The 26,219-nt window shown below is 40.9% G+C and overlaps 1 protein-coding gene across 1 annotated transcript in view; it reads left to right on the top strand.

Moving 5' to 3' along the window:
- The first annotated feature begins 7,316 nt into the window (after positions 1–7,316).
- The window catches only part of FAM3C (FAM3 metabolism regulating signaling molecule C), a 50,041-nt gene continuing 31,138 nt past the window's right edge, over positions 7,317–26,219 (top strand). The window contains exons 1-3 of the mRNA XM_024555164.3: positions 7,317–7,456; positions 20,475–20,529; positions 25,512–25,616. Of these exons, the coding sequence (XP_024410932.2) occupies positions 20,517–20,529; positions 25,512–25,616 (118 nt within the window). The 5' untranslated portion in view covers positions 7,317–7,456; positions 20,475–20,516. The remainder of the gene's footprint in view (positions 7,457–20,474; positions 20,530–25,511; positions 25,617–26,219) is intronic.

The raw sequence follows: 26,219 nt of genomic DNA, 5'->3' as shown, positions 1-26,219 counted from the left end.
TTTTAGAGAGCCCTAAAGAAACACCATGCAAAGTTCCAGGACAATTGGTGGCCTACAGTGGTAAACAGATATTTCACCAAGGTTTAGCATGCAGATCAAGGGATAAGAATATTTAAGAATTCTCTGGGGTCATATGTAGCAAATGAGTTTCATCTCCTACACTAAAAACTACACTAAATGTTCTCTACCACTACTACTACAAAAAGAAAATGACAAAAAAAAAGACTAAAAAACTCTGTGAATGAATTGTTATTGTTCCCATTTACAGGGAGAGAACTGACTTAGGCAGACTCAGCACTTTGTCTGAGGTCACTTAGCAGCTGGTAATAAGGAGACGTAGGATCTAAATTCATCTGTCTGACACCAAATCCAACCCAACTCCCCCATCTCAGGCTTTTCAATACGTTAAACAATGATGGGGTCAGGAGGTGGAGAAGAGAAGGGGAATTTGGAAAGGTGACATTATTTTGGAATCTATGGAAACTGAAAGTTAAATTTTCTACTCCTGATTTTGTAAAGTGAAGTGAGCAATTTCCCTGGCTCTTGCTTCATGAATAGAGATGGAAAATTTGACTATTGGATAGAACTCTACAAAATACCAGATGCTATATTTGAGCAGAACTTCTCTGGGTAAATAAATTACACTTAAAAATATGTACCAAACCTCAGTGAGGCCACATCAGTTCTACAAGAAATGTTTCAAAATAAAAGTGCAAAAAATGAACAGCTTAGGGGCTCATAAGTATCCTTTCATATTTGATCATGATACAAGGTCAGAGCAGCTCAGATGTGGTAACTTTTGGGGAAGGGGGTAGTGAAGGAACGCCAATAGAAATTGACAATCCAGTTACTGAAACAAATTTGGGTATGTAGGCTGATTCAACTTCCTTATCTAGGTCACAGGTATATCAAGAAGGACATTTTGCACACACAGCCTTGAGCAAATCATGCAGCCTTGCACAAATCATAAAGCCCGTAAGATTTGAAAGTCAACGGGATTTTCTGGGGGATTCCAACATTTCCACTGAATTCCCTGAACAGGTGATATTGAAATTAGCAATATTTAGGAAAAATTTGAACAAATTTAAGAGTGTGTATAAAACTACATGAAAAGAGCACACAAAGATGGCAACAATGCATGGAGAGTTTGTTTTGTTTGTTTTGCTGCTTGTGTATTTCTTAGGCCAGCTGTAACCACATAGGATTTTGACCTTCTGGAGCTTTGGTGAATTATGTTTAGTAAGTATGAAACCCGCTACATTACAGGTCTTAATACAGTAACAGTAATTAGATACTATTTTGTTACCCATATTCCTATTGCTTTGCCTTTCAAAGCGAACAATTCATTTTTATTTAATAAAATGGAGATTGTAATGTTTAATAAAAATACCACACTGTCAGTGAATCCTTTTGAGCTTAGACTACAAGGTTTCCATATTCAGTTCTTCAACAAGAATTGAAGTTACAGGCTGAAGCAATTATAGTTTAGGAAAACAAACTTTGTTCAGTTGCTTCCTCTCAGAGTGTTCTGGTGTTTTTGGATGACTTAATGTGAAGCTTATTCAATCATTCATTTACAATCCATTGAATGTTGGGGGTGTAGTCACACTTTCCCATTTGCTCTGTGGCAGTAAAAAAAGTATTTTCTCTCGAGGTCTGATAAATATATACAGGGCCTAGCACAAATAATGCCTCTTTTTTATTACAAAGTCATAAGCATGTAATTCTGTAACATAACAATATCACACTCAAACACAGCATATGACATTTTAGGCAAAATGTTCAAATTAAAACTATAAATTATTACACCCATATTATTACCCTACCAACCACACTCAGGCAGGCATTACTTCTGTTGGACCCCTGTACTTTAAAATACTGTATAGACTATGTGTATATTGTATATATGCAAAGAGTGTGTATGTGTGTGTGTGTGTGTGTGTTCACTCTGATCCATGGTTTCTGCATCTTTGCTTGGCACTAAAAACAGGTAACATTATCATAAAAAACTTCAAAAAGCATTTTTTAGATTATGATGCTGAGTCAGAAATATTTCTAGGAGGTAATATTTTAAAGTAAAAACAAACTATTCTTCTAAAGAAACCACTTAATAATTATTTAATACACACTTGTACATAATTTTAGGGAAAGGTAAGTTTTTCCATAGTCATGATTCTAATACATAATTTAGATGTGGGCTACCATATTCAGTATATCATTTATTCTGATTTATTCTGAGACAAAAATGCCCAATGGCCCCACATTGCAAGGTCTATTAAAAGAGCTAATCCAAAACAGTATCTTGTAAAGAGTAGAATCAAAGATATCATTGAAAAATTCAGTCTTTTATGGTATCTAGAATCATTTTTTATGTGGCTACAAAAACAGTGTTAGATGGAAAACTAGAGTGCTTCTTCATGCAAAGATACATTTGTTATGATTACATTGTATCTTAGCTACGTTTCAGTGTAAGTTAAACCACTATTTTATATAGACTGTGTTGCTTATGTATCAACTATCAATATATTGTTATGAAATCTGTGGGCATTCCAGCTTTTAAAATTACACTATGTTGTTTATTTAGGGTGTCCAAAGTAGCCAAATTCATAGAAACAGAAACCAGAATTGTAGTTTCCATGGTCTGGAGGCCCAGAGCAATTGGGAGTTTTTGTTTAATGGGTTCAGAATTTCAGGTTATTAAGATGGAAAGAGTCCTAGAGATGGATGGTGGTGCTGGAGGCACACAAGTGTGAATGTGCTTCATACCGCTGGACTGTACACTTAAAATGGTTAAAATGATAAGATTTATGTTAAAATACTAAATGTATCAAACGTGCCATGAAATCTGTGGTTATTTCCGTTTAAACCATACTATTTTGCCCTTACAGGTACCTAAAAACTGAAACAAATACAACTATTAACAAATAAAAAAGTTTATGGGTATAGCTAACCACAAAAAGAGCAGGTTCAAGTGGGTCATGGTGACCCTAAAACTGAGCATCCCCCAAATGGTTCCAAAGCTGATTTGCAGATGCTGTAACTGAAACGCAGTTTCGGCTGCTTGCCGCGAGGAAAGCCAAACTCGTGAGGCGTGTACTGGTGCAGAAGGAAAGAGGTTTGTTCAGGTGCCCACCTGGGAGAACGGTGGACTCCTGGTGCCAAAAGACCATCCCCCCTTCCTGCTCAAGCCTGTGGTTCTTATAGGAAGGAGAAGGGAGGGCTTTTTAGCCTATCCGATTATCTTGTTCTCTTTTGGTGTGCTCGGGTCCGACCCATTCACCTTGCTCGGTTTTGGACTCTCAGGCCCTGTCCATTCATCTCGCTAGCTTTTGGTGCACTCAGTGTCAGAAACTCCCCCTGTACCATCTTGGCCAGTGTGGGAGACTCCCAGCGCTCCCTGACTGCCTTTGGTTCCCGTGTTAGCACTGAAGGGAATGAGGAGTGATTTTCCTCCAAAGGCCCAGTCCTTCATCATAAACATCAACCTTCTCTTCCACTGATGTACACAGTATCTCTGCACAGAGTCTTCTATTTAAGGCACAGAAAATGTTGTATGGGAGTCTCAAGGGCGCTTCATTATCTACTTGAGTTTGAGTGCAGGTACTCAACTCGGACGGCACTAGGTCTTTCCTTCTGATCCATCGGACTTTCCGCAACAACTTGAGTAACGTGAGACAAAGGTGGAGACTCTGACACAAAGGACTACAAGAACGGGGAAAAGCCTCGCACACAGACCTGGGTATGGAGCCTCTCCCCGACAGAAAAAGAAGATGAGATGGAAGGAGGGGAATTTAGGGGGAGGCCTTTATGCAAAAGTCCAGCTGGCTCCTTAGGCCAACACAAGCTGCAAAGAAAGAGAAGTAGGGAATTTGGAAGTCTACATAGACTCCTAGCATTCAACCTGGCTCATCTGACGACTGGCCTGGCTTGGCAAGAGAAGAGCTGGTGGGAGGAGTATATTGTCCCACAGTTACACCAATGGACTGGATGAAGTTTGAGAGGTCTGAATGCACATTTTTGTGAACATTTTGAACAATAATTTTAAAACCATACCTGGGTAAGATATTTAATCTAGTATAGGTATCAGATTTGACACTTTTACTCTTGCTGTAATTATTCTACCTCTGTTCCCCACCCCCACCCCCACCCCCGCCCCCGCCCCGGCTGTTCTTTAAAAGCTAGGCACATTGCAGACCATCTCTCTATAGGCTTGACTTTATAACCCAACATAAACATGCTTAAATATAGTAAAATACCCCTATACCCTACTCCCAGACCTGGTCATCTTCTCCCCGCCCCCACCCCAAACCTTTTCCTCCAAGTTTAAGTTATCTATTGTTTATACAAAGATACCACAAAACTTAGCAACTTAATTATGTCTCAAGGTTCCATGGGCTGGCTGGTCTGAACTGGGCAGTCCCCACTTCTAATTGTCTGGAGTCACTCATGTTGTGTGTGCTCAGTGAAGAGCTCAGCTGGGGCTGGAACATGCAAGATGACTTCACTCACACCTCAGCTGGGGTAGCTGGAATGGTGAGGGCCTAAGTAGGTGGTGTCTCTTTCTTCATGTAGTTTCCCCTCATTCAGTAAATCAGTCGGCGTTTCAGTGTGACTAGATCCCAAGACAGTGGAATGAAAGTGCAAAGCCCAGAAGTCATACAGCATCACTTCCACAGCGTTCTACGGGTCAAAATAAGTCCAGGGCCAGCCTGGGTTGAAGAGGAGGGAGTACAGACTCCCCTTTTTAATGGTAAAGTTGGCATGAATTTACAGGAATGGAAGGAATTGTTGGTGATCATATTTGCAGACAATCTACTAGTTAGTATACAGAAATCCGATGCCAAATTTCATATTCTACTTGTGAACGGGTCCAATTCAAATTCTGAGACTCATCCTGGCGGGTGTAGCTCACTTGGAGCATCGTCTGTAAACCCAAAGGTCTCGGGTTCAATTTCCCACTCAGTGCACAAGCCTGGGTTGTGGTTTTGGTCCTTAGTGGGGGACATATGAGCAGTCCCTGACCAGGGCTCATAAGAGAGACAGCCGATTGATGTCTGTCTGTCTCTCTCCAATCCTCTCTCTCTAAAAGAAAAAAAAAAAGTCCTTCTGTGAGGGAAAAATAAATTAATAAATAATCAATAAACATATCCTTGGGTGAGGATGAGGATAAAAATATTCCAAGGCTTTTTACTTTTCAGCAAGTTTTATATTTAACAATATTAGATACTCCTTCAATGAGAAATTGTGTAATATGTTATAATTTTATATAAAACTCTGTACCTGTTGAAGAGAGAATGAATTTTCTTTTCAAATACCCACAGGGCATGGGCTTTGAGGCTGGGTAGGCATGTCAGTTTGGATGTTGGCTCTGCCAGATACTAGCAATAGCACCTTGGGCAACTTCCCTTTCAGTCTCACACTTTGCTCCTCTGTATTTATAGAATTACCGTGACATTAAATATATGTAAAGTGCTTGGATAAGAGCCTGGTGTACTATAAATGTGCAATAAATATTGGCTTTACAATATAAATTATCATTATCTATGACGTAACGCAGCAGCACCTGTTTTGAATTAAACCTCCTGGGGCTGCAAAAACGTGTAGTGTTACTAGAGTTAGTCCTTTATCCTGATTACTTTCACTGCCTCCCACACTTTTTGCCAAGTAGGTAGGTGAAACAATTGTTTGATTACCAGGTGTTCTAAAGCAGTGATTTACCAACTTTGATACATTGTAATTCATATTAAGAAATATAATTTACATTGTAACCCAGACCCTCAGCCACACCTAATGTTTCATGAAACAATACTTATCCTCAAGTTGTGCTATGAACTCTGATTTGTTTTCCTACTTCAGTGAAACAACAACTATTTCATTTGACCCACTATTATCAGCTTAATTGCCTACCGAAGAGTTCCAAGTTATATATTATGGTCATTGATGAATTAGGGCAGTAAACACACTTTCAGCCCAGAAATTGCTTCAAGTGTGCTGTAAGAATATGTCATACGTCATTTTCCCACAGGCCAATTTGGTTATGGAGCAAAAAAGCTCTTTCACAAATATGGCTTGACCTGCCTTCTCAAGAGACTTCATTAATTCTTTCACTGGGATAGGGGGAGGTAGAGGAAGTATGGGCACAGTAAATGTGTTTTTTGATAAGAAACAAAGTGTCTTTTTGGAGATAAATGGAGCTAGGCTGGAATTCCAACTTCACAACTTACTATACAGTATTTTGAAGCAAGTCATTTAAATTTAGTTTTTGAATCTCGGTTTTTTGATTTCTTAAAGGATTACACAGATAATATCTACTTTGGTTGTGTTGTGACCAGTGAATGAGAACACATACCCAAAGGCCCAACACATGTCCAGCAAACTGGCACCAAGAAGGCTCTTAGAACGCATTTGTTGCTTCCTTCTGGTACATGGAACTCAAACTCCAAAATACACAGCTATTCTTTAGGTCCTGCATTTTATATTTCTAGAAGAAAAGCTTAGTTTTACAGTACTTACTATGTTCAAGCCCTATTATTTTTTTAATGACACTCAATTTCGACAACCACATATTGTCCTGGTATTCTACTTAATGATAGTTAATAATGATTAATTTTTCTGCAATATGGATATGAATTACGAAACAAGTTTTTATTCTAGGGTCAGGTTTTGTACAGTGGGGTTTGCATAGAGTACCCATTCATCAATAAAATCATGGAAAGAATTTGTGTAGAGGAGAAAAACATTTCCAACTGTTGTACTGCTAAATAATTGAAACAAAATAACGTGCAAAAGATAGGCACCACTTTCTTCTTGAGTGCAATATTTAAGGTTACCAGCGCTCCAGTGCTGCGGCCAGATGGTATTTTCAGGATAGGTTAGCTAACTCTTAAGGAGTCAAAAGTAACTAACGTGGTAGGTTGTTATGACCATCTCATACTAACTAGCCAGTAGACCTTTAGAATGGGCCTGGTTATTTTAAAGTTTCTGCCGGATGATCAGCTTACGAAAGTGCCTGTGCGCGGGTTGGGGGTTGGGGAGAGGAGGGCGTGACGCATTCTCCTCTCCCCAGCGGTGCAACCCGGCGCTGCCGTGGCTCCCACGTGGCAGAGCCACACTGCGCAGCGCCGGACCCGGGCCACCGACCGAGCCGCAGACGCCTTCCTCGGCTCTCCGGCCTTTCCCTCCGGCTTGTTTCGCTCGGTCCTCCACCGCCAGGGGGCGGGCGCGGCGTCCCGGCGGCAGGGGCCCATTGGTCGTGGCGGGAAGCGGGGGAGGAGGCCCAGCGGCGAGCTGGCTTCCTCCGGCCACTCGCGGGGCTGAAGGGAAGCCGGAGGAGCTCGGGAGGAAGCGGAGAAACGACCGGGAGGCGGCGGCGGCTGCTCCCGTCGGCCTCCGGCGAGACTGACTGCGCGGAGGCCGGAATCCGGGCGAGCTTGGCGGAGAGGCGGGCGGGAGGCCGGTGAGACGGTCGGGGAGGCGAACGGAGCCGCGGCCCAGGGCGGGGAGGATGGAGGGAGGCTCTGAGGAGCGGGGAACCCACCTTCACCTTCATCCTCCGCTGACCCCGCCGCCGGGGCCTGGCCGCACGGCGCGCCCTGGTTCTCCCGGCGCGTCTGGCCGGGGGGAGGACGAGGGCAGGACCAGGGCTACCGGGGCGCGGCTGGCTGGGGGTCCGGGCTGCCGCCCCTGCGCCGTCATTCCCCCCAGGTGTCCCCTCCGGGTCTCTGGAGGGCGGGGCTGCGCCTGCACCTTGCGCTCGGGCTCCGCGCTGGGGCTGACACCTGGGGCGCGCGCTCCACGACGGGCACCGGCTCGGAAATAAGGGCTAAGTGCTTCGAAGAGGCAGGGATGGAGTTGATGTTGCATTGGAACACTGTGGAGGGCCGTCTTGGCTCACTTGTAGTAAAGTTTCAATGTCTCTTAAACTGGACGTACTTTCATTTTTAAAACTATCCAGCCCATTGTTGTTGGGTGTCGTTGATGAATGGGCTGTTCGTTCTTTTTCTTTCACCCCATTTGTTGCCTGTGCCCACTGTTTGTACCATGTGTGAGGATGAGTGACCCTGGATCCAAACAATATCAGGGATGGATTGACTGTTTGATATTGATATATCCAGCTGTGATTTTTGTGTTTTTATTCTCAACCTTAAAAAATTGTTTCGTGCAATACGGAACCACTGTTGAGTGGACAGAAGCTTTTCTTTGTTTCTTTTTTACTTATTAAAAAATATATGGATACATCAAGAAGGATGGCTGCTGTGGAATAAAAAAGTATATATAGATAGACCCTATTAGATCGCTTACCAGGAACTGTGCCAGGTGATTTCATAGGCACATTTGTTTCTTACAACCCAAAGACTAGATCCTTTTATGTATCTTTCCACACTTACAGAGAAAATATGAACTCCCCTAGGGGCAGATGTCCACAGCAGGTCCCAAATCCTTTGGCCGCCTTGGGGGCATTAATGGTATTCTATCACTTTTTCAAGTTTGGGGAAACACGACTTTCAGTCATGTGCTGCATAATGATGCTTCCAGCAGCTATGGACCCATGTCCCAGAAGAGTATGATGGAGCTGAAAAGTTTCCTATCGTCTAGTGACATCATACCGCAAAGCATTACTCACGTGTTTGAGGTGATGCTGATGCAAACAGGCCTGTGCGGCCAGCAGTGTAAGAGTAGAGCACGTACAGTTGACCCGTGAACGCCCGGGGTTAGGAGCTCCCATTCCCGCGCAGTCGAAAATCCAGGTGTAAATCTTGACTTCCACAGTCAGCTTTCCCACCCCAGATTTCACAAACTGCAGATCGAAAAAAGTATTTTCACATTCCCAACCGCAGAATCCAACTGTGGATTGTATACACTGTTTCAGTCCACATACACTGTTTTGATCCACAGTTGATTGAATACCCAGATGTGAAGGGCCGACTGTATTTATTGAAAAAAAAATCCACATATATGAGGACCCTCCCAGTTCAAACCCCTGTTCAATGGTCAACTGTATGTATAGTACACACTATTGTATTTGATAATGATAATAAATATGTACTGGTTTATGTATTTACTGTCCTATACTTTTTGTCATTATTTTAGCATGTACTCTTGTAACTTACTAAAAAAAGGTTTGCTGTGAAATAGTATGTCATACTACGCTTGCAGTAGCCTCATGTATCTCATGTTCACCTCCTCTCTCTCTCTAATGTATTGATTTTTAGAGAGAGAGAGGAAGGACAGAAGAGGGGAGAGAGAGAGGAGTGAGAGAGAGAAAGAAACATCAATTTGTTATTCCACTTACTTGTGGAGCTTCTTGTATGTGCCCTGACTGGAGATCCAACCTGAACCTGACCCTGGCCTGTTGGGCGATGCTCTAACACACTGAGACCCGGCCAGGGCTCAACCTCATCTCTTGATTGCATCATTTTATCTTGTGCTTCATTTGTTGGCTTGTGCAGCAACATGCTGTATAGCTTTGTAGCTTAGGGGTAATAGGCTGTATACGTAGCCAAGGCATACCATAGACTAGACCATCTAGGTTTGTGTAAGTGCGCTCTACGATGTTGGCACAAGGACAAAATTGCATAATGAGACATTTCTCAGAACATGTTCCCATCATTAAGCGGCACGTGACTATTCACACAGGGTTTTGCAGAGTACCAAGGGATCTCCATTTAACTTTGAAAATAAAAGTTAATAACTTAGGCCATTCAGCAAGAAATTGGCAGAGTCAGTGTCCGGCTTTGGGCACATTCACTACCTCTTTTAAAGGCTGCCCAGTTTCTGCCCAGAGTTCCGTTTACTAATTAAGTCACATTTCTTTTCAATTTTATACAGGTGTTAGTAGCTTTGTTTCACAAATTCTGTGTGATGTTTTCTCAGCATATTAAAGACTAGCATGTTTTTTTTGAAGTAGAAAAGTTCAACGCAGTGATTCTCAACCTGTGGCCCTTTCAGAATCATCCACAAATGGGGCTTTTTATTTATTTTTTGAAGTGTAGTTGGTATACCATCTTACTTATATTAGCTATATTAGTTTTAGGTGTGTTATGGCGTGACTCGATACTTTTATAACTTATATGTGACCACCCCACTAATTAGTATTCATCTGTCACCGTGTGAACTTTTTAAAAAGGACACAGGCAAGGTTCCCCTCAAATCCCTAATGTAGGGGGCTTTCTGTTTAAAAGGGAGTTAAATTGGCCCTGGCCAGATCGTCAAGTAGTTAGAATGTTGTCCTGATACGCCAAGGTTGCAGGTTAGATCCTCAGTTGGGGCACATGCAAGAACCAACCAATGAGTGGGTGAGTGAGTGGAACAACAAATTGATTTTTCTCTCCGTCTCCCTCTCTCTCTCTAAAATCAATAAATAAAATTTAAAAGTAAATAAATAAAAGAGAGTTAAATTAAGAATAAAGCACAACTGGGTTAAAGTGACTTTTAAAAATAAACTCAATGGATGTTTTAACAGAATTTTAATGTAGATTGCTACCTTAAGCATTGTCAGCTCGTCACTCTCTTCGTGATTAATGAAGATACATTAAGAAGGAAAACACAGTTGGGCTAAGAGACTGTTAAATGGCACCAAAAAAAAGTAGTGCTCACTGTTGGGGATCGTAAGAGTCTAATATTTTCACCACATATTTTAGGTCTTACCTGGTGAGTCTCAGTATTTAAAAATGTTTATATTCATTTAAAAATGTCAGAGTTCCTACTGTGCGCTAGCAGTTACCCTGGCGGCTATGAGTAAGGCAGCCTGGGCCCTCAGAAAGTGCCTTTACTCTATCTGAGGCAGTAGGACTCTCTGTCTCTCTTTTCATTTTGTACTTATTTCCTGAAGCTGAAAGGTGCAAGAAGCAAAAGATTTTGGTCTTAGATATCACAAAAATCCATCTAGTTCAGAGGTAAACACAATAGCAAAAATTTATCTCAAAAAAATTATCTCAAATTTAGTCCCAAAGGATCCTTGTCTTTGGGATCAGATAATCTGGATTTTAAACAATACCTCTGCACTCTGTTATTTCGTGAACAGGATTGGCCAGCCTATTTAATGTCATGCATGCCTTGTTCTCTTAATCTGATTGGGGAGATTGGGCAAAATTCTCAAGATCTTAAAACTTTAAAAAGCTTTATGGTTGCCCTGGCTGGTTTGGCTCAGTTGGTTGGGCGCCCTCCCGGAAACCAAAGGTCCTGACTCCCTTCTGATCTGGACACGTGCCTGGGTTGAGGGTTCGGTCCCCAGTCAGGGCTTGTGCAAGAAGCAACTGATTGATGTTTGTCTCTCACGTGGATGTTTCTCTTACCCTCTCTCTGGAATCAATAAAAGAAAAATGAATGAATATATAAATAAATAAGTGTTTTATGATTTTTATTCAGCTCCTAAAATATAGTCAGCCAAATTTCCTTTGGAGGAGGAAATTAAATGTTCCAGTACCTCTGAATTTACACAACTATTCCATCAGTATTCTTGGTTGAAACTGTTCTTATATTACTTACATTTTCCTTATTTCTAATCAAATTTTTGCTTCTGTTCATGATTTTTCTAGTTTTACTGTGTTGAATTTTCTTTTTCCATTTCATTTTTTAAAAACTCAAACATAAAGTTTGTCACTTACAATTCACTGACATTGGGTCCATTCACAGAGTGTGCAGTCATATTTCTGTTCAGCTGTAAAACATTTTTGTCACCCCAAAAGCAAACCTCATTAAGCAGTTATACCTCTGCTTTCCTCAAGCCCAGGGGTGTCAAACTCAGTTTCACCGGGGGCCACATCAGCCTCCCAGTTGCCTTCAAAGGGCCAAATGTAATTTCAACCCCTGAACAGTTAAGGAGTAGTTACATTTATATGGTCCTAAAATTATTTCGGCCCTTTGAAGGCAACTGCGAGGCTGATGTGGCCCCAGTGAAAATGCGTTTGACACCCCTGCTCCAACCCCTGGGAACCACTAGTCCACTTTCTGTCTTTATGGATTTACCTGTTCTGCATATTTCATGTAAATGGAGTCATACAATATGTGGTCATTTGTGTCTGACTTATTTCACTTAGCATTATGTTTTATGGGTCACCCATGTTGTATGTACGAAGACTGACTTCCTTTTATAGCTGAATAATACTCCACTGTGGATACGTGCCTTGTTTTGTTTAGTCATTCATCCGTTGGTGAACCCTGGGGCGTTTTTGTGTGCGTGAGGGAAAGTGGTTTGCACATCTGCGGCAGTGAGTTGGTTCCTGGGTTTTCATCCTAAGTTCTACAAGGTTTGTAAAGGTAGTATCATGGAATCAGGTGTACTACCTGTTGATATCACATGCAGTTAAGTGATCATTAAGTGTGTTTTGAAGAACCTGTGGTTGATAAAAATGAACTTTTAAATTGGTTCAGAAAATTTTACACTAGAAGGTTCTTACCACCCATTCTTTACAAATGGCTGCCAACTTGCATTCAGGGTTCTTGTTTGTTTGTTTGTTTTTAAGAATTGGTGAGCTGTCCAGGACTCTCGGGCAAATGGGACCACTCTTCTCCTACATTTGTTCACGTAGAAGTTCTGACTGACAGAATTATGTTTGCTCTCGCAGCTCTGCAGACTACTTAAAGCTCTAAAGGGCAGTGGATTTGTAGGGGGATTCTTAACCATTCATTCAGAATAGGAACCTGTAACTTCTCATATAATGTAAAATACTCCCATGAGATGAAGATAGTTATACTGTATGGAAATTTGTGCCTCTTTCTGTTCTCTTTTTCGTGGCAATTTATTAACTGGATACTTCTTTACCCTACTTATATTCAACTTATAGTTAAAATGTATTTAGTTTTATTTGTGCCAGTGTTGTCTATGATATCTATTTATTGCTGTCCTTTCATCTTCCTTCTCCTAGATGGATGGCACAGTGTAAGATTAAATTACTTTATGTTACAACTGTTTAATGGACAGTTGTAGAACTGAAGGAGCAGGCAGAACTAAAGGTCGTTTTTGTCTTGTTTTCTGTTTTGGAGATATTTTGTGCTCTTGGTTACACAAATCTGTCACCCTTTCATTTCTTTAACTGGATTATGACTTTTTAAGTAAAATTCTGCTTTGGTAGATGAAGAAAAACTGCAAGCGAACATCTGGGTAATTTTTATCTAACACTGTTGTAACCATAGCAAACAGGAGTTTTCTCAGCATCTTCTCTCCAGATTTATTCAACGGAGGCCTCTCCTCACCCCCACACGGGACCTGGCCCAGAGTCAGGCTCATTGCCATTCATTGTAAAGGAAAGAATGTAAGTTCTCATCATATGAATTTTACCTTTGGGCTTTTTTGGCCTAGATCTGCCTCACTTTTTTTTTAATTCCCCTAAATTTGTCTGTGTGTTGGGATTGATGTGGATCTGAAGTTCTCAGATCTGAGCTTGAGAGAGAATCAGTGTGGAGCTCCCAAACCAGGCCAGAGTTTTAATCCTTGCTCCTAGGGATTCTGGGCTGAGGAGTTTGTGTTGAAAAAAGCCGGCAGTTGTGGTGTTCATGCTGTGGGTGACATTTCTGCAGTTAGGGCTGCAGAAAAACAGATTTGATGTCTCCTTGAATCTAAGGTGTTTGTGAGGTACACCATATTTTATACATTAAGAAAAAAATGTAGATCTAGCCCTGACTTAGACGTGTTAAATGAGGGAAGTAATGTGCACTTCAGAATCAGTAAAACAGGGAACCACAAGCTCCTCTTTGTTATGATAAAAGGTTATTAGGAAGCATAGAAGCAATGAAATAAAAGAATTATAGTACAGTTCTTCAGACCTTTTACTATGTACAATATTTGTTTATAATAAACTTTAATATAAGGTGTCCTTACTTGGCATTTATTTGTAATGATGATTGTACTAGTGACTGTTTTAAAATGCAGTTTAGCTGTATTGTAGGCTATAAGGCACTCCAGTTTGGCCCATGTTATTTTCATCCTACCCATTTCCAGTCATTTACCGGTTGATGGTCTAGTTCAGAAGCCTTATTTCTAGCTTCTTTGCACTGTAGTGCGTTCCATTTGGAATTCCAGTCCCCTGAAATACTTAATGTTAGTTTGACATTGGGTGTGGCTTGATCATTTTATTTTTATCTTTATCATCCCCCAACCCTCATTAAGGCCAGCTAGCTGTTTATAAGCATATATACCAGCCATCTACTGTCCTGTCTTGCGTAGTTTTAGGATATAGTGGTGATGATCAGGGTCAAGCACCAAATCTGTGTCAGAGTAAACCTGAACTCTGGCTGCCAGCTGAAAAAGAGTGCTGATATTGTGGCATGTTGGGTATGGGAGGAGAGACATCTGGGGGTGAAAACAAATCTGTCTGTGCTAGTGAAGATTCAGTGAAGCATCGCCCTACCTGCCCATGGTGCTTCCTTACATCAGCTTGGAAAATGAAAAAACTTGGTCAGGAGAAAGTTCCTTAGCCATATTAGTGTACCGAGGGGAAGCAGAGCCCATGCCCATTTAGTTTTTAATCCCTGGAAGTACGTACATAGTTAAGTGCTTGTTGATCAACTGAAATATTTCAGAAATCTGATATCTCAAATTTCCAAAGAGGTAAGAACTTGAGGTGTCTAGCTAATTCACATTGATTGAGGGAGCTGTAGCTACGGAATTCTTGACATTGAAATGAACAATGTTGAAATACTTTTGCTCCCAGAATTGTAGTGTGTGTGGTCAGGTTTGGTTATGACAAGCAAAATTCCGAGGGGTCCTAAATTGAATTACAGGAGGCTGCAGGCTACAAGGAGGACATAAGAGAGGTTGATCAGTTAACAAGTAGCTGCAGGGCAATAGCGACAGAGGACAGCTCATCCCTGACAGTGTGTTGACACTTTTTTTTCAATATTTAAATTATTTATTGTTGTTCAATTACAGTTGTCTGCATTTTTCTCCCCACCCCTACCCCACCCCAGCCAAACCCACCTCCCTCCCCTGCTTCCACCCTCCCCCTTGGTTTTGTCCATGTGTCCTTTATAGTAGTTCCTGAAAACCCTTCTCCCCTCTCCTCTGGCTATTGTTAGATTGTTCTTAACTTCAGTGTCTCTGGTTATATTTTGTTTGCTTTTTTCTTTTGTTGATTATGTTCCAGTTAAAGGTGAGATCATTTGAATTAACTGCCAGGTGGCTCTTTCCCCATCTAGACAGAATAGTCCAGTAGGCCCCCACCGGTGCCTGTTCTTCCTGCTTACAGGTGATCTGACGGTTGCCCACCAACCCTAAAGAGCAAACACTTCTTCCTTAGGGACTCTGCACCTATCCCCAGAACTAGCTGTACCTCACCTTCTCCCATCCCCTTTAGCTGTAGCCAGTGTAAGTTCTTTCAGAACGGCTTCCATCTTTCTTCCCCAAACTGGTAGTGTAAAACAGCCCCATCAACTCCAGGACTGTGGACATGTCTCCACCTGGTGCTGCTGATATGGTCAGCAAAGTGTGTTTCTCTAATTTAAAAATATTTTAAATTTTATCATTTATTCCTCTATCTCAGGTTGGCAAAATTACAACCCATGGGCTCTGTATGACCCACGGCCAAGATTGGTTTTTACATTTTTAAGTGATTTTAAAAAATCAAAAGAAAATGGTATTTTAATATGTGACAATTTCATGAAATTCCAATTCAGTGTCCTTAAGTTAAGTCTGATCACAGCACACTTGGGTCCCGGGGTTGGTGTGTGGTTTGTGACTGCTTTCCAGCTACAGCGCTGGGCATAGACATTGCAGTAGAGACTGTGTGGTCCACAAAGCCCAAAGTACTGACCACCTGGCTCCTTTACAGAAAAAGTTTGCCAGCAATTGCTTTAATTTATTTACATAAATAAAGGTATTGTTGGAAATGTGTGAGAAATAGAGGCAGGAGGAACCGGATGATCTGATCCAAGTGCCTTTATTTGATGCTGCGCTTGCAGGCGGGCTGAGTCTGGACCGACTGCAGCCCTGGAGAGAGGCAGGAGTGGGGTTTTTAAAAGAAAAAGCACAGGGTTTGTGAGCGGAGGGGTTAGTCTCTTGCTCTTCTGGGTGGGTACCTCAAGGTTTCAGGATGTGAGCTGGGACAATGGGTTAGGTAAAGGGCGGGCTGTTCCCAGGTACAGGAGGATCAGTCTGACCACCTTTCTGTGGCTGGTGCCAGGTGTCTATTTTGGGAGGTGGGAGAGAGTTTCTATTGAACTGCGGGCTGTCAATTGAGTCCAGACTACTGAGTCATGAGCAGCCCAGCGGGCTGGGAAACTGGCCTGACTGGGTCATGAGCTGTCTGGCGGGCTGGGAAACTGGCCTGACCCTTTCAGGTATTTTTTGCCAATAATTTTTAATTGCATACTCGTGTTTCTACATAAAATCAGAAAAATTGAGTGACTTCGTTGCATTATCCTTTTTTGATTTCAGTATGACCACTGTTTTGGAATGAAAATTTAATCTTTTACATTTTGATTTTGAGGAGGCCTGTGTAGTCTGTGCTCTCCAGGGAAACGGAAGCAATAAGAGAGGGAGGCGGGGGACAGAGACAGAGAGATAATAGGTGGATACCATAAGGAATTGGCTCACGCAGTTGTGGAGACAGAAATCAAAGGATTTGCAGTCAACAAGCAGGAGAGCCGGTGGTAGAGTTTTGATCCCCATCCAAAGGCCTGAGAACCAGGAGGACTGATGGTGTAAGTTTCAGTCCAAGTCAGAAGGCAGGTGAAGACCAATGTCCCAGCTCAAAGACAGAAGACAGGGTCATTTCTCCCTTCCTCAGACTTTTTAGTTCTGTTGAGGCCCCCAGGCCCACTCACATTGAGGAGGGCAAACAGCCATGCTCAAGTTTTATCTAGAAACACCTTCACAGACATCCAGAATAATGTTAAACCAAATATCTGGACACCCCATGGCCCAGTCAGGTTGACACATAATTAACCATTTCTGGGCCTCAATATACTTTAAATGTACCTGCTTGTGCTTTGACCTTTTTTTCTTAGTCCTCTTGAAAAGCCCCAGTTCACATGACTATTAAGTGAATCATACACATTTCACTCAGTTGATTCATTTAAGATTGCATTTGGTCAGCATAGTTTCTTTATATTTATGAAGTTTAATTTGTAGTATTTCTTTCTGGTTTAATTGTTACCATTAATATTAAATACATCAACAGATGTGTTTGTGTGCTTCACTTTCTTCTCTCTTTGAGGAAGGTCCTAATACACATGCTTAGTCATTTTGTCACATCTCTGGAGTGGGGTTGGCAGCAGAGATTAGCAATTCCCAGAGCAATTTGCAAAAGCCAGATTGATTGGCATGGAATTTTGTCAACAAGTTCCTTATATTAGAGTATGTCAGTGAGCTGCGGGGGTGGAAGAGAAGTGGATTTGTTTGTAGCATCAGCTTCTTACGTGTCCTTCATACGACCTTAGACAAATCCCTTGACTTCATCTATAATGCCGTGCTAATGCCCACTACACTGGAGGGCTGTTGGGAAGATTACGTAGAATCAGAAGGTGTGTGAATTCCTCTGCGGTATGCATTCTTTCCTGGTTTATGTGGACTGCCAAGACCTTCCCCTCCTTGGTAAATGATTATTTTTATGATTTATTTTGTTTATATAGAATGGTGGTCTCGTAATTCAAATGATGCAGCTGGAGTCCATTTGTCAAGGAAAGAGTGAAAGGATCGACCTGTGCATTTATCTGTTTTTCCTGGTGGTGTTTGATTCCAGGACGGTACCTGCTCATTGGGCCTGATTTTCACACAACTTCCCTAAATTAGACTAAAGTAGATAATTGGGCTGAAGGAAGTGTTTAAATTATAAGACATTCAAAGCAATACGGTGTGTGTCGTTTTGAGACCCTAATTTAGGCTCTCTTCTTCAGGCTGGGGCTAGGTCACATTCTTAATTAGTGTTTATCCAGGACAGTGTCTCACTGCCGGAGGGCCTCGTGGTGACCTTGCTTGCAGTGGATTCTCAGGTGACTCTGCACTTTACCTGTTAGCAACCCGATCTGGTTCAGTCATTTATCTAAAACAGTGAAACTTGTTATTTTGGCCTATATGTATTTCACAAATGTACTCTCAGGGTTGTTTTTGTGTTTTTGTTTTAATCTGCCCCAAAATAGTTTTCCCTACCGTCAGTATTCTAGTTTCAGTAAGTGGATCTAATTTCTATATTTCTACCTTTTAATGAACATATAAGAAAAATGATAAATTCTTTACTTGTAGCTTCTGGATTAACAAGATCTGCGTTTCTAGCAGAGGCCTCTTTACACTTTCATTGTGGCGTTCGCGTTCTCTGGACCAGTTTGGTCCCTCCTTGATGGAGGTTCAGCCTCCAGTTTACACAAGATCCCACTGTTTTACTCCCCCCCCCCCCCCCCGCTGTAAGATCATGTGTAATGATGTTCCTTGTTTTTAAATGTCCTCCTAAGAAGAGGAGTTGGAATCAGCACATCGTAAACTGATGCTCCTTGATTTGCTCTCAGATATATTCAATAATCTTTCCTTATGCTGATTTACATTCTTACAAAACTAATTAGCTTCTTAAGCAAACTAATTAAAATGTGTTAGAACTGAAATTTGATGAGAATTTAATTTAGAGATTTTACTAAATGTTATTCCCTGACAAATTTAATGGAAAACATCAATTAAGCCAGACAGTTGTAGCTGCTTATATCACGGTCTTAACTGGTGACCAGTCTAGAAGCAGGCTTGTTAGGCAGCGCAGAGACAGCAGGCGTGTGAGGCAGTGACTGTAACTGCGCAGGTGTGGCCCCCTCAGCAAGTAATGGAAACAGTGAAATAGCACGGCCTTGTCTGCCCAACTTCTTATCACACTTTCAAAGAAATTTTCCTAGGTCACACTCAGATAAAGAGTTATTCTGGAACATTAGCTGGGAGGAAAAGCATGTGGGTGTTATGAACCTCGTGTCCATTTTTGCTAGAAGTCGAAACAGGGTTTATAAGCACTTGGAGTTTTCATTTGAAAAGCCGAGGATATTTTTCTGCTGTTATGTGATGGTTTGTGGATACTTCAGAATCTCTTCTTTCCTTTCGTATGTTCCAAGCTTGTGGCTAAGTAGTTAGCTTAAGTAGATGCAGAACATTGACTTTCCCTGTTATGTAGCATGTGTTCAGATAACTCACAAAGGAAAATAAATCAGTAATGCTTAATGCAGTATCAGGTCAACATGTTGGTATGTTCTTCCGGGTGATTAGGCAGAATAAAGAAGTTCACGTCAGGGCATTGACGCTTTGCATGCCCCCCACCCCGCTTACTCCCAGTGGGTGAAGAAGAAAACTGCAGGTCTCACTTCCTTTCAGTGGGTGGGGCATTGTTTTTATTTGAAGCAGGATCTGTGTATCATTAGATCAGACTTCATCAAACACCAGTATGAAAATACAGTCTAAAATAAGGATGTACATTTTTAGATTTTTTAAAATTTATCTTTAGAGACAGGGGAAGGGAAGGAGAAAGAGAGGCAGAGAAATGTCCATGTTCGAGAGATAAATTGATGGGTTGCCAAGTAGGGACCTGGCCGGAAACCCAGGCACATGCCCTGACTGGGAATTGAACTAGTGACCTTTCAGTTTACAGGCCGGAGCTCAATCCACTGAGCCACACCAGCCCAGCCTGGGCAAGATGTATTTTTGATTAATGCGATTCATTAATCAAAATTTCCTTTTGAATTCCTTTCCTGTACAATAGATTGAGTAGACAAGCTGTCTAACTAAACTTGGGCATGAACTTCCTGTTAATCACATTTACTTGCTTTTCCATTGGCTTTTTAAAATTTTACTTGAGTTATTTCTTAGGAGAGAAATATACATACACAGAATTTTTCCCAGTATCTATTTGTTGTTATTCAGATAATACCACAGGATAATTTCTTCACTGATGGTTAACATACATACACTGTCAATAATAATTGCTGCAGTATTAAAATTTTGATTCTATACTTGTGAATATATTTTTTTATAAACTGAAACTGAAAACATGAAGAGAAAGAGAAGCCTGGTATTAAAATAGGAAGGCTTTTCTGTAAGTGCTGATCATAATGACACCCGAATTATGTCACAGTGAAAAAGAAGCGGCAGCCTGTGGTGGAGTGAGCCCTGCAGCAGGGGCGGCAGACCTTTAACCCCGGACCCCTTCTGCAAGTCATTTGTTCCTGACTGACTGGATGAGCAGCTTAACCTCTTGGACCCTCAGTTGCAAATTGAAAGTTTGGAACTAAATATCCCAAGTTCCCCTTCACAAACCTGATGGCTGGTTTCCCCGCGTTTGTTCCTTCAGCTGGGAGCTGGGGGACACAGTGGAGGACATGACTCTCCCCTCAGTAGCTTCCATGGTCCAGCAGCAGGGGACACACCAGTCTTGAGAGCTTTGTCATTAGATGTCAATATTTCTAGAATGCGTGGAATGTCGGGACACTTAGTTTAATGCATACACTTCAGATTCAACCTAAGAAGGAATGTCCCTTCTAGACCTAATGCTGTTTGCCTTTTCTTTTGATTTTAGGAGCTTTTTTAATGAAAAGTGCCAAAGGCTGAAAAACCAAACATGAGGGTAGCAGGTAAGATAAACATGTCCATTCAGTAGAAATAACTTTGCTTCTTGTGTAACCTGTTTGTTTGGAGAGGATAAATAATCTTTTTCTGGATCAAATGCAAAGCTGAAATATAACAAGCTAAGTCATTATTTAGCCTCTTTACTTTTTTATGTAGTTGGCAAATCATAAATTGGACATTTAGTGAATGTTACATAAGTGGGGACTCTTTCACTGAAATTATTTATGCTCAGTAGTTTAAGTTATGGTTTTAATGTTCATGTTCATATCCATTTAGTTTATTTGCCTAATATTACATATGTAATGTCCATACGAACAATTTGACAACCTTAGGGACAGGTTTTTGTTTTTGATAAGTTCTAGCTTGTTAAGGAAAATGAGCTGTAAAGTTTAAAAGCTTAAATTTTCCTTCGGATATACATAAATTAAAACTGGTGTACGTAAAGGATTCGATAACATCTTTTCCCTTAAATGACTGAGTATAGGGTGGGGCACAAGTAGGTTTACAGTGGTGAGGACACAAAACAGAGTTTATTCTTGTGTTATTATTTATTAGTTATTATTTTCCAAATGAACAACTGTAAACCTACTTGTGCCCCACCCTGTATTTCCTAATTCAAGTTCAATCTTCCTAAATGAGATTATGCATAGGGACATCTGTTCTGTTCCTTAGGCAGCACACTGAGGAAATTGCAAAACACCACTTGATGTTCCTAGTATTAATGTAGTTATCCTTAAACATAAAAAGAGTAGGTCCATAAGTAACTAGAGGGGCTGATGACCTACCTCCTCTGAGTGATTAAGTGTGGTCCTTCCACACTTGCCCATCCTCTAGCACAGACAAGACCCTAAAGGAGGTAAACACTTCACGTAGAAATTTTTGCTAAGTGTGTGTCTGACAAAGAAGATAACCTATAAATCCTCAAAATCAAGTTAGTCTGTCTTTTATCGTCCTCTCACCAGCAAACAAAGTATTTTCCTATGGGACCATCTTTTAGAAGAACCTAAAATCAAAGTGGGAGGGCAAGTAAGTCTTTCTACAGGTGGTTAAAAATCACAATTATTAAACAAAGGTAACTGAGGGGTGTTCACTAATGCTTTTGTAGAAATTTGAAAATTGGAATATGTTAGTCATAGACTTACAAAAACATTATTTTTTGAGTAATTGTACAATTACTAAGCAAGAATATTTCCAGAAACCAAGAGCTTATTTGTGGCTTAAAAAAAGAAAGTTTAATGTCTTATGTTTTTTAACAAAAATATTATCTTTGAATACAGCTGGACTGTGATTACATATTTCCAGATGATTTTAAAAGTACATTATTTAATTAAACATAGTTATTTGAAATAATCAAAGCAAGTTTCCCTTTCTCACATAATTGTACATTCATTCTAGTTGAAATTAACTTTGTCAGCTAGTCCATTTCCCTGATTCTGACAGTTAATACCAAGGTTGATTGATGAGCAATTATTCACTGAGTGCTTATTTTATGTTCGGCACTGTTCCCAGTATAGTTCGTCAAGGGATTGCTTTCAGTGAGTGAATAGGGAAGATTAGCTATTAGTTTACTTCTTCCAAACTAATTAATCCTTTCTAATTAAAAAAAATCCTGGTTGCTTTGAAATGTGTTTATAGTCATTCATACAGAGAGGCATTGCTGTCGAAAGTTTATACTTTTTGTTTGGTGAAAAATATGATGTACTCAGATTAGTGCAGTTCATGGCTAGAAGGAATAGGGAACCTCATGGAAAGTTACGAATGAGAACCATGGTGTGACATTTGTAGGCCCCTTCAAGTTCCGAATTGGATGATGATCATCTCTGGAAGAGACCCTCTGTAACAGACATTCCAGAACTCTGACGCTATGGAGGCTCTGCCAGCCTTCACCTGCCTACTTCTCTTAGGGAACATGTGCTTGTTCTATTACCAGCTGGTTTCTCCACTTCTAACTCCACTTCCTTGGAGTATTTGTGTCCTCCTAGTTCCTCTGATGGTCCGATATAAGTGACTATGCCTTGGTTTAAGATTCAGTTCTACTACTGTCGAGTTTTGTGAACTTTGGCAAGTGGTCTAAATTCTTAGCTTTGTTTTTCTTATTTGTAAAGTGAAAATAACTATCTTGAGAAGCTGTGAGGAGAGATTATGCTTTAAAGCATGTAGCTCTGTAGTAGGCGCTAAGAAAATAGTGTATGTCTGTGTGTATGTGTGTGTGGTATGTATATGTCTGTCCAGAAGGTATCTAGCCATGTAATATGAAAAATAGAGACACTTATGGAAGAAGATACAAGATACAAGAAACACTTTACATAGGACAGTGATGCCTCAGTCCCCTTCAAAGTAGGCACCTTAGGACCTCACAAAATTCTCCCAATTGCCATCAGCTTCCCCATCATATGTTCCTGAATCTCATTGAAGATCTGAAATCTCTTCCCTTTCAAAAGTGATTTTAGTTTTGGGAAAAGCCAGAAGTCATAGGGCACCAAGTCTGGGCTGTCTGTAGGCGGGCTGAGTCACCTGGGTGATTTGATGTTTCACCAAAACACTCTGCACAAGACGTGATGCGTGAGCAGGCATGTTGTCGTGGTGGAGCTGCCAGTCACCAGTTGCCCATACCTCTGGCCTTCTGAATTATCAGAATAGTTTCCCCAGAGGAATGTTCAAGCTTAGTGCAAAGTTTGATGCAGATTTGTGGCTCTGCTCACTCAGTCATTTTGAATGTGATGGCCACAAAGAACACACGCTCACTCAATGTCATCTGCTGCCCCCACTGACTAGTGCAGTGAAGTTGTTGTTGTTCACACTCCAGTGCATTCCAGTCCACCCTCCTTGGCTGCCAGGTTACACTGATCACACACAAACCATCCTTATATCAACAATGGCTGGACTTTCTCTGTACAGACCTTCTTGTGTATATATGATGTATAGAGTTTGTTTAGTATAGGTTCAGGTGTAGCTTGGTATTGAATCTAGCCTAGAGCTTCCATATTTTATAAACTTGATATTTTAATATTTCAATCTTGAACAGCAAGGGTTTCATCTGTCTGCTTTAGAGGACAGGGAAAGGTAATCTCTAGTTTCACCGGCCCATGCTTGCTAGAAAATGAGATATTAACCTATCATGAAAATATGTAATATTCATACCAAGGGGTCTTAAATGATCCAGAAGGAATATGCTACCTATGACCATTCATCTATTTAGGAAAGACTTGTTGAGAGCAGAACTATGTGCCAGGCACCTGCTAGATCCCTTGGGGAGAAGATTTCAAAGCCTCGTGGAACTTCACTGTCTTACGTACTAAAAATATAGGCAACTTGTAGTTGCTCTTGAAACTAGGAAGCTCAGTTTGGGGAGGGGAGAAGATAGGAAACAGAAGTGGGTTGGGTTGATGAGTAGTTAGGTTTTCTTGTCACTACCTCATTTCTATATTTGGAATGATTCTCAGCGGAAATGAGCAGCTCTGAGAAACTGCTGCCTCTCAGCATTCTCAGCCCTTTGGAGCATCCTCAGTTCATTCCTTTCCCTCCTTGAGGATGTATTCCTTGTATCTTTAGGTTTATGAAATGAGAGGAATATAGTGCTATTTTACTCCTCCTCACCCAGTGAGTTGAGTTTTAGTAGTTTGGGGAGAATGTAGTGATGGGGGTTAGAACAGTGCTGTGCAGAGGGCTGGGCTGTGGCAGGGTCTCTGGATCCTGGTCCCTGTGCTGCCACTACGGTACCTGCAATCTGGGGCAGCTGCCTCACCTCTGGACCTTTGTTCCCTTACAGAGAATGAGATAACTGATGATATTTTCTACTTCCTTTTCTTTAATCCTTACCCAAGGTCATGCTTAATGATTTTAGAGAGAGGGGAAGGGAGGGAGCGCAACATCACTCAGCTGCCTCTCCTATGCACCCCAACCAGGGATCAAACCTGCAACTTGGGCACGTACCCTGACCGGGAATCGAACCTGAGACCCTTCAGTTTACAACATAACACTTCAACCACCTGAACCGTGCTGACCAGGGCTACCTCTTTTTATAGCAATATAAATTAAACTTTAGGTGAGAGAGGGTGATGGAGATTGGACAGGCAAATACTCATACTGTTCCTGAATAACCTAATGAGATGGCTGTGAACTCTGTAGGGTCAGAGGAACAAGTTTCCTTTCTGTCACTTTCCATTTCCTTTCCTGTCTTTTACTTTTACTTTCCTAGATTTACATAGTTTTGGAGAAAAAGGGCACGTGGTGATTAATATTAAGCACTTAATTAGTTAATAGGAGTGCTAACTATTTGTAAGGCACTCAGAAATGGTTAAAGATACAAAAGTATGAAAGACTAAGAGTCTGCCTTCATGGAACTTACCCTGTAACCACATTGTGAACCACCTATGGTGGGAGCTGGATGAAGTTGTATAGGAGTGGGAAAGGCCTGTCTTGAACTAGGCATCAAGTGTGAGGAAGAATACTTCTTTGTTCACCATACCAGGAGCACGCATGCACCTCAAGAGTGGTCACTTGGTGATAGGACATCTCACTTGAGAACTCCCCGTTAGGGGACAGCTTGCTCTCTTGTGTTAGTGTCTGCAGAAAGTTCAGTGTTTTGGTGTCATGCTGGACAGTACTGTTGCCCTTTACAGTTGAAAAGAATTAGGGATGGGTTCACCAACATACCTGGGGGCAGTCTTCCATCAGCCGGGACCCTCTGTGTAGTCAGCCAGCATTGCTGGCAGGTCAGGCTTTTGTACGTAAAAGCAGGCAGGTGGCTCAAGCAGTGCTTTGCCTGGATTGCTAGCTGATCTGATAATTCTTTGGTCGGGAAAATCCTTTATCTTGATAGATATTTGGTACAGTTTTTGTTGTAACTCAAGTGAAATTAAGTTCAATAAATAAAAAGTAAAAATTTATTAGTCTTAAAACTTTTTCTGTAAACTTATATTCTTCATTGAAATGTTACATAATAAAGTCCCGTGGGCTCACAAGCTCATTTCTGCACTTTATCTAGGTGCCGCGAAGTTGGTGGTAGCTGTGGCAGTATTTTTACTGACATTTTACGTTATTTCTCAAGTATTTGAAATAAAAATGGATGCAAGTTTAGGAAGTCTATTTGGTAAGTTCCATTTTTTCCCTTCCTTAAATCTTGTTTTTGATGTGATTGTTTCTTTACTACTTGCCAACATTGAGTCACCGCTGTTTAGTCTGTCTAGAAAAGAAAATGTAATTATACCAGCAGGCATGATTCATTGAATATTATAAAACACACAATAGAAAATTGTAAAATTAATTCAGTATAAAACATAAATCTTCCATTCAGCATTCTGAATACATTTAATGGAATCTATTTCATACATGCTTAGGGTCATTATTCATGGCATTCTAAATGTACATTCTAGAAGATACCAGTGTTTAGTTGGCTGCTAGAACACTTGGAACCGAACCCAACCCTCAGTTAAAAAGTGGTTAGGAGTCACGATAATGCATTTTAAATACCAGTCATAGAAATTTATTTTGCTTTTTTACCTTTATTTTCCTTCTGCAGCATTTTCCTTTTTACCAATTTATTTAATGCTACATTGTAAACACGCCACTATAAGCTACCTTAACTCAGTCTTTAACAAAATATTTACATTAATAAAACTAAATTGACATTTGAAATGTGTGCATAAGTTCTGGCAGTTGCTTAAGGTATTAAAAAACTGTGCTTGAAAGGTGA

Source organism: Desmodus rotundus, chromosome 6 (genome assembly GCF_022682495.2).
Source record: "Desmodus rotundus isolate HL8 chromosome 6, HLdesRot8A.1, whole genome shotgun sequence".
Classification (NCBI taxonomy): domain Eukaryota; kingdom Metazoa; phylum Chordata; class Mammalia; order Chiroptera; family Phyllostomidae; genus Desmodus; species Desmodus rotundus.
Note: the sequence above shows the minus strand (reverse complement) of the source record. Positions and strands in the feature narration are given on the sequence as shown.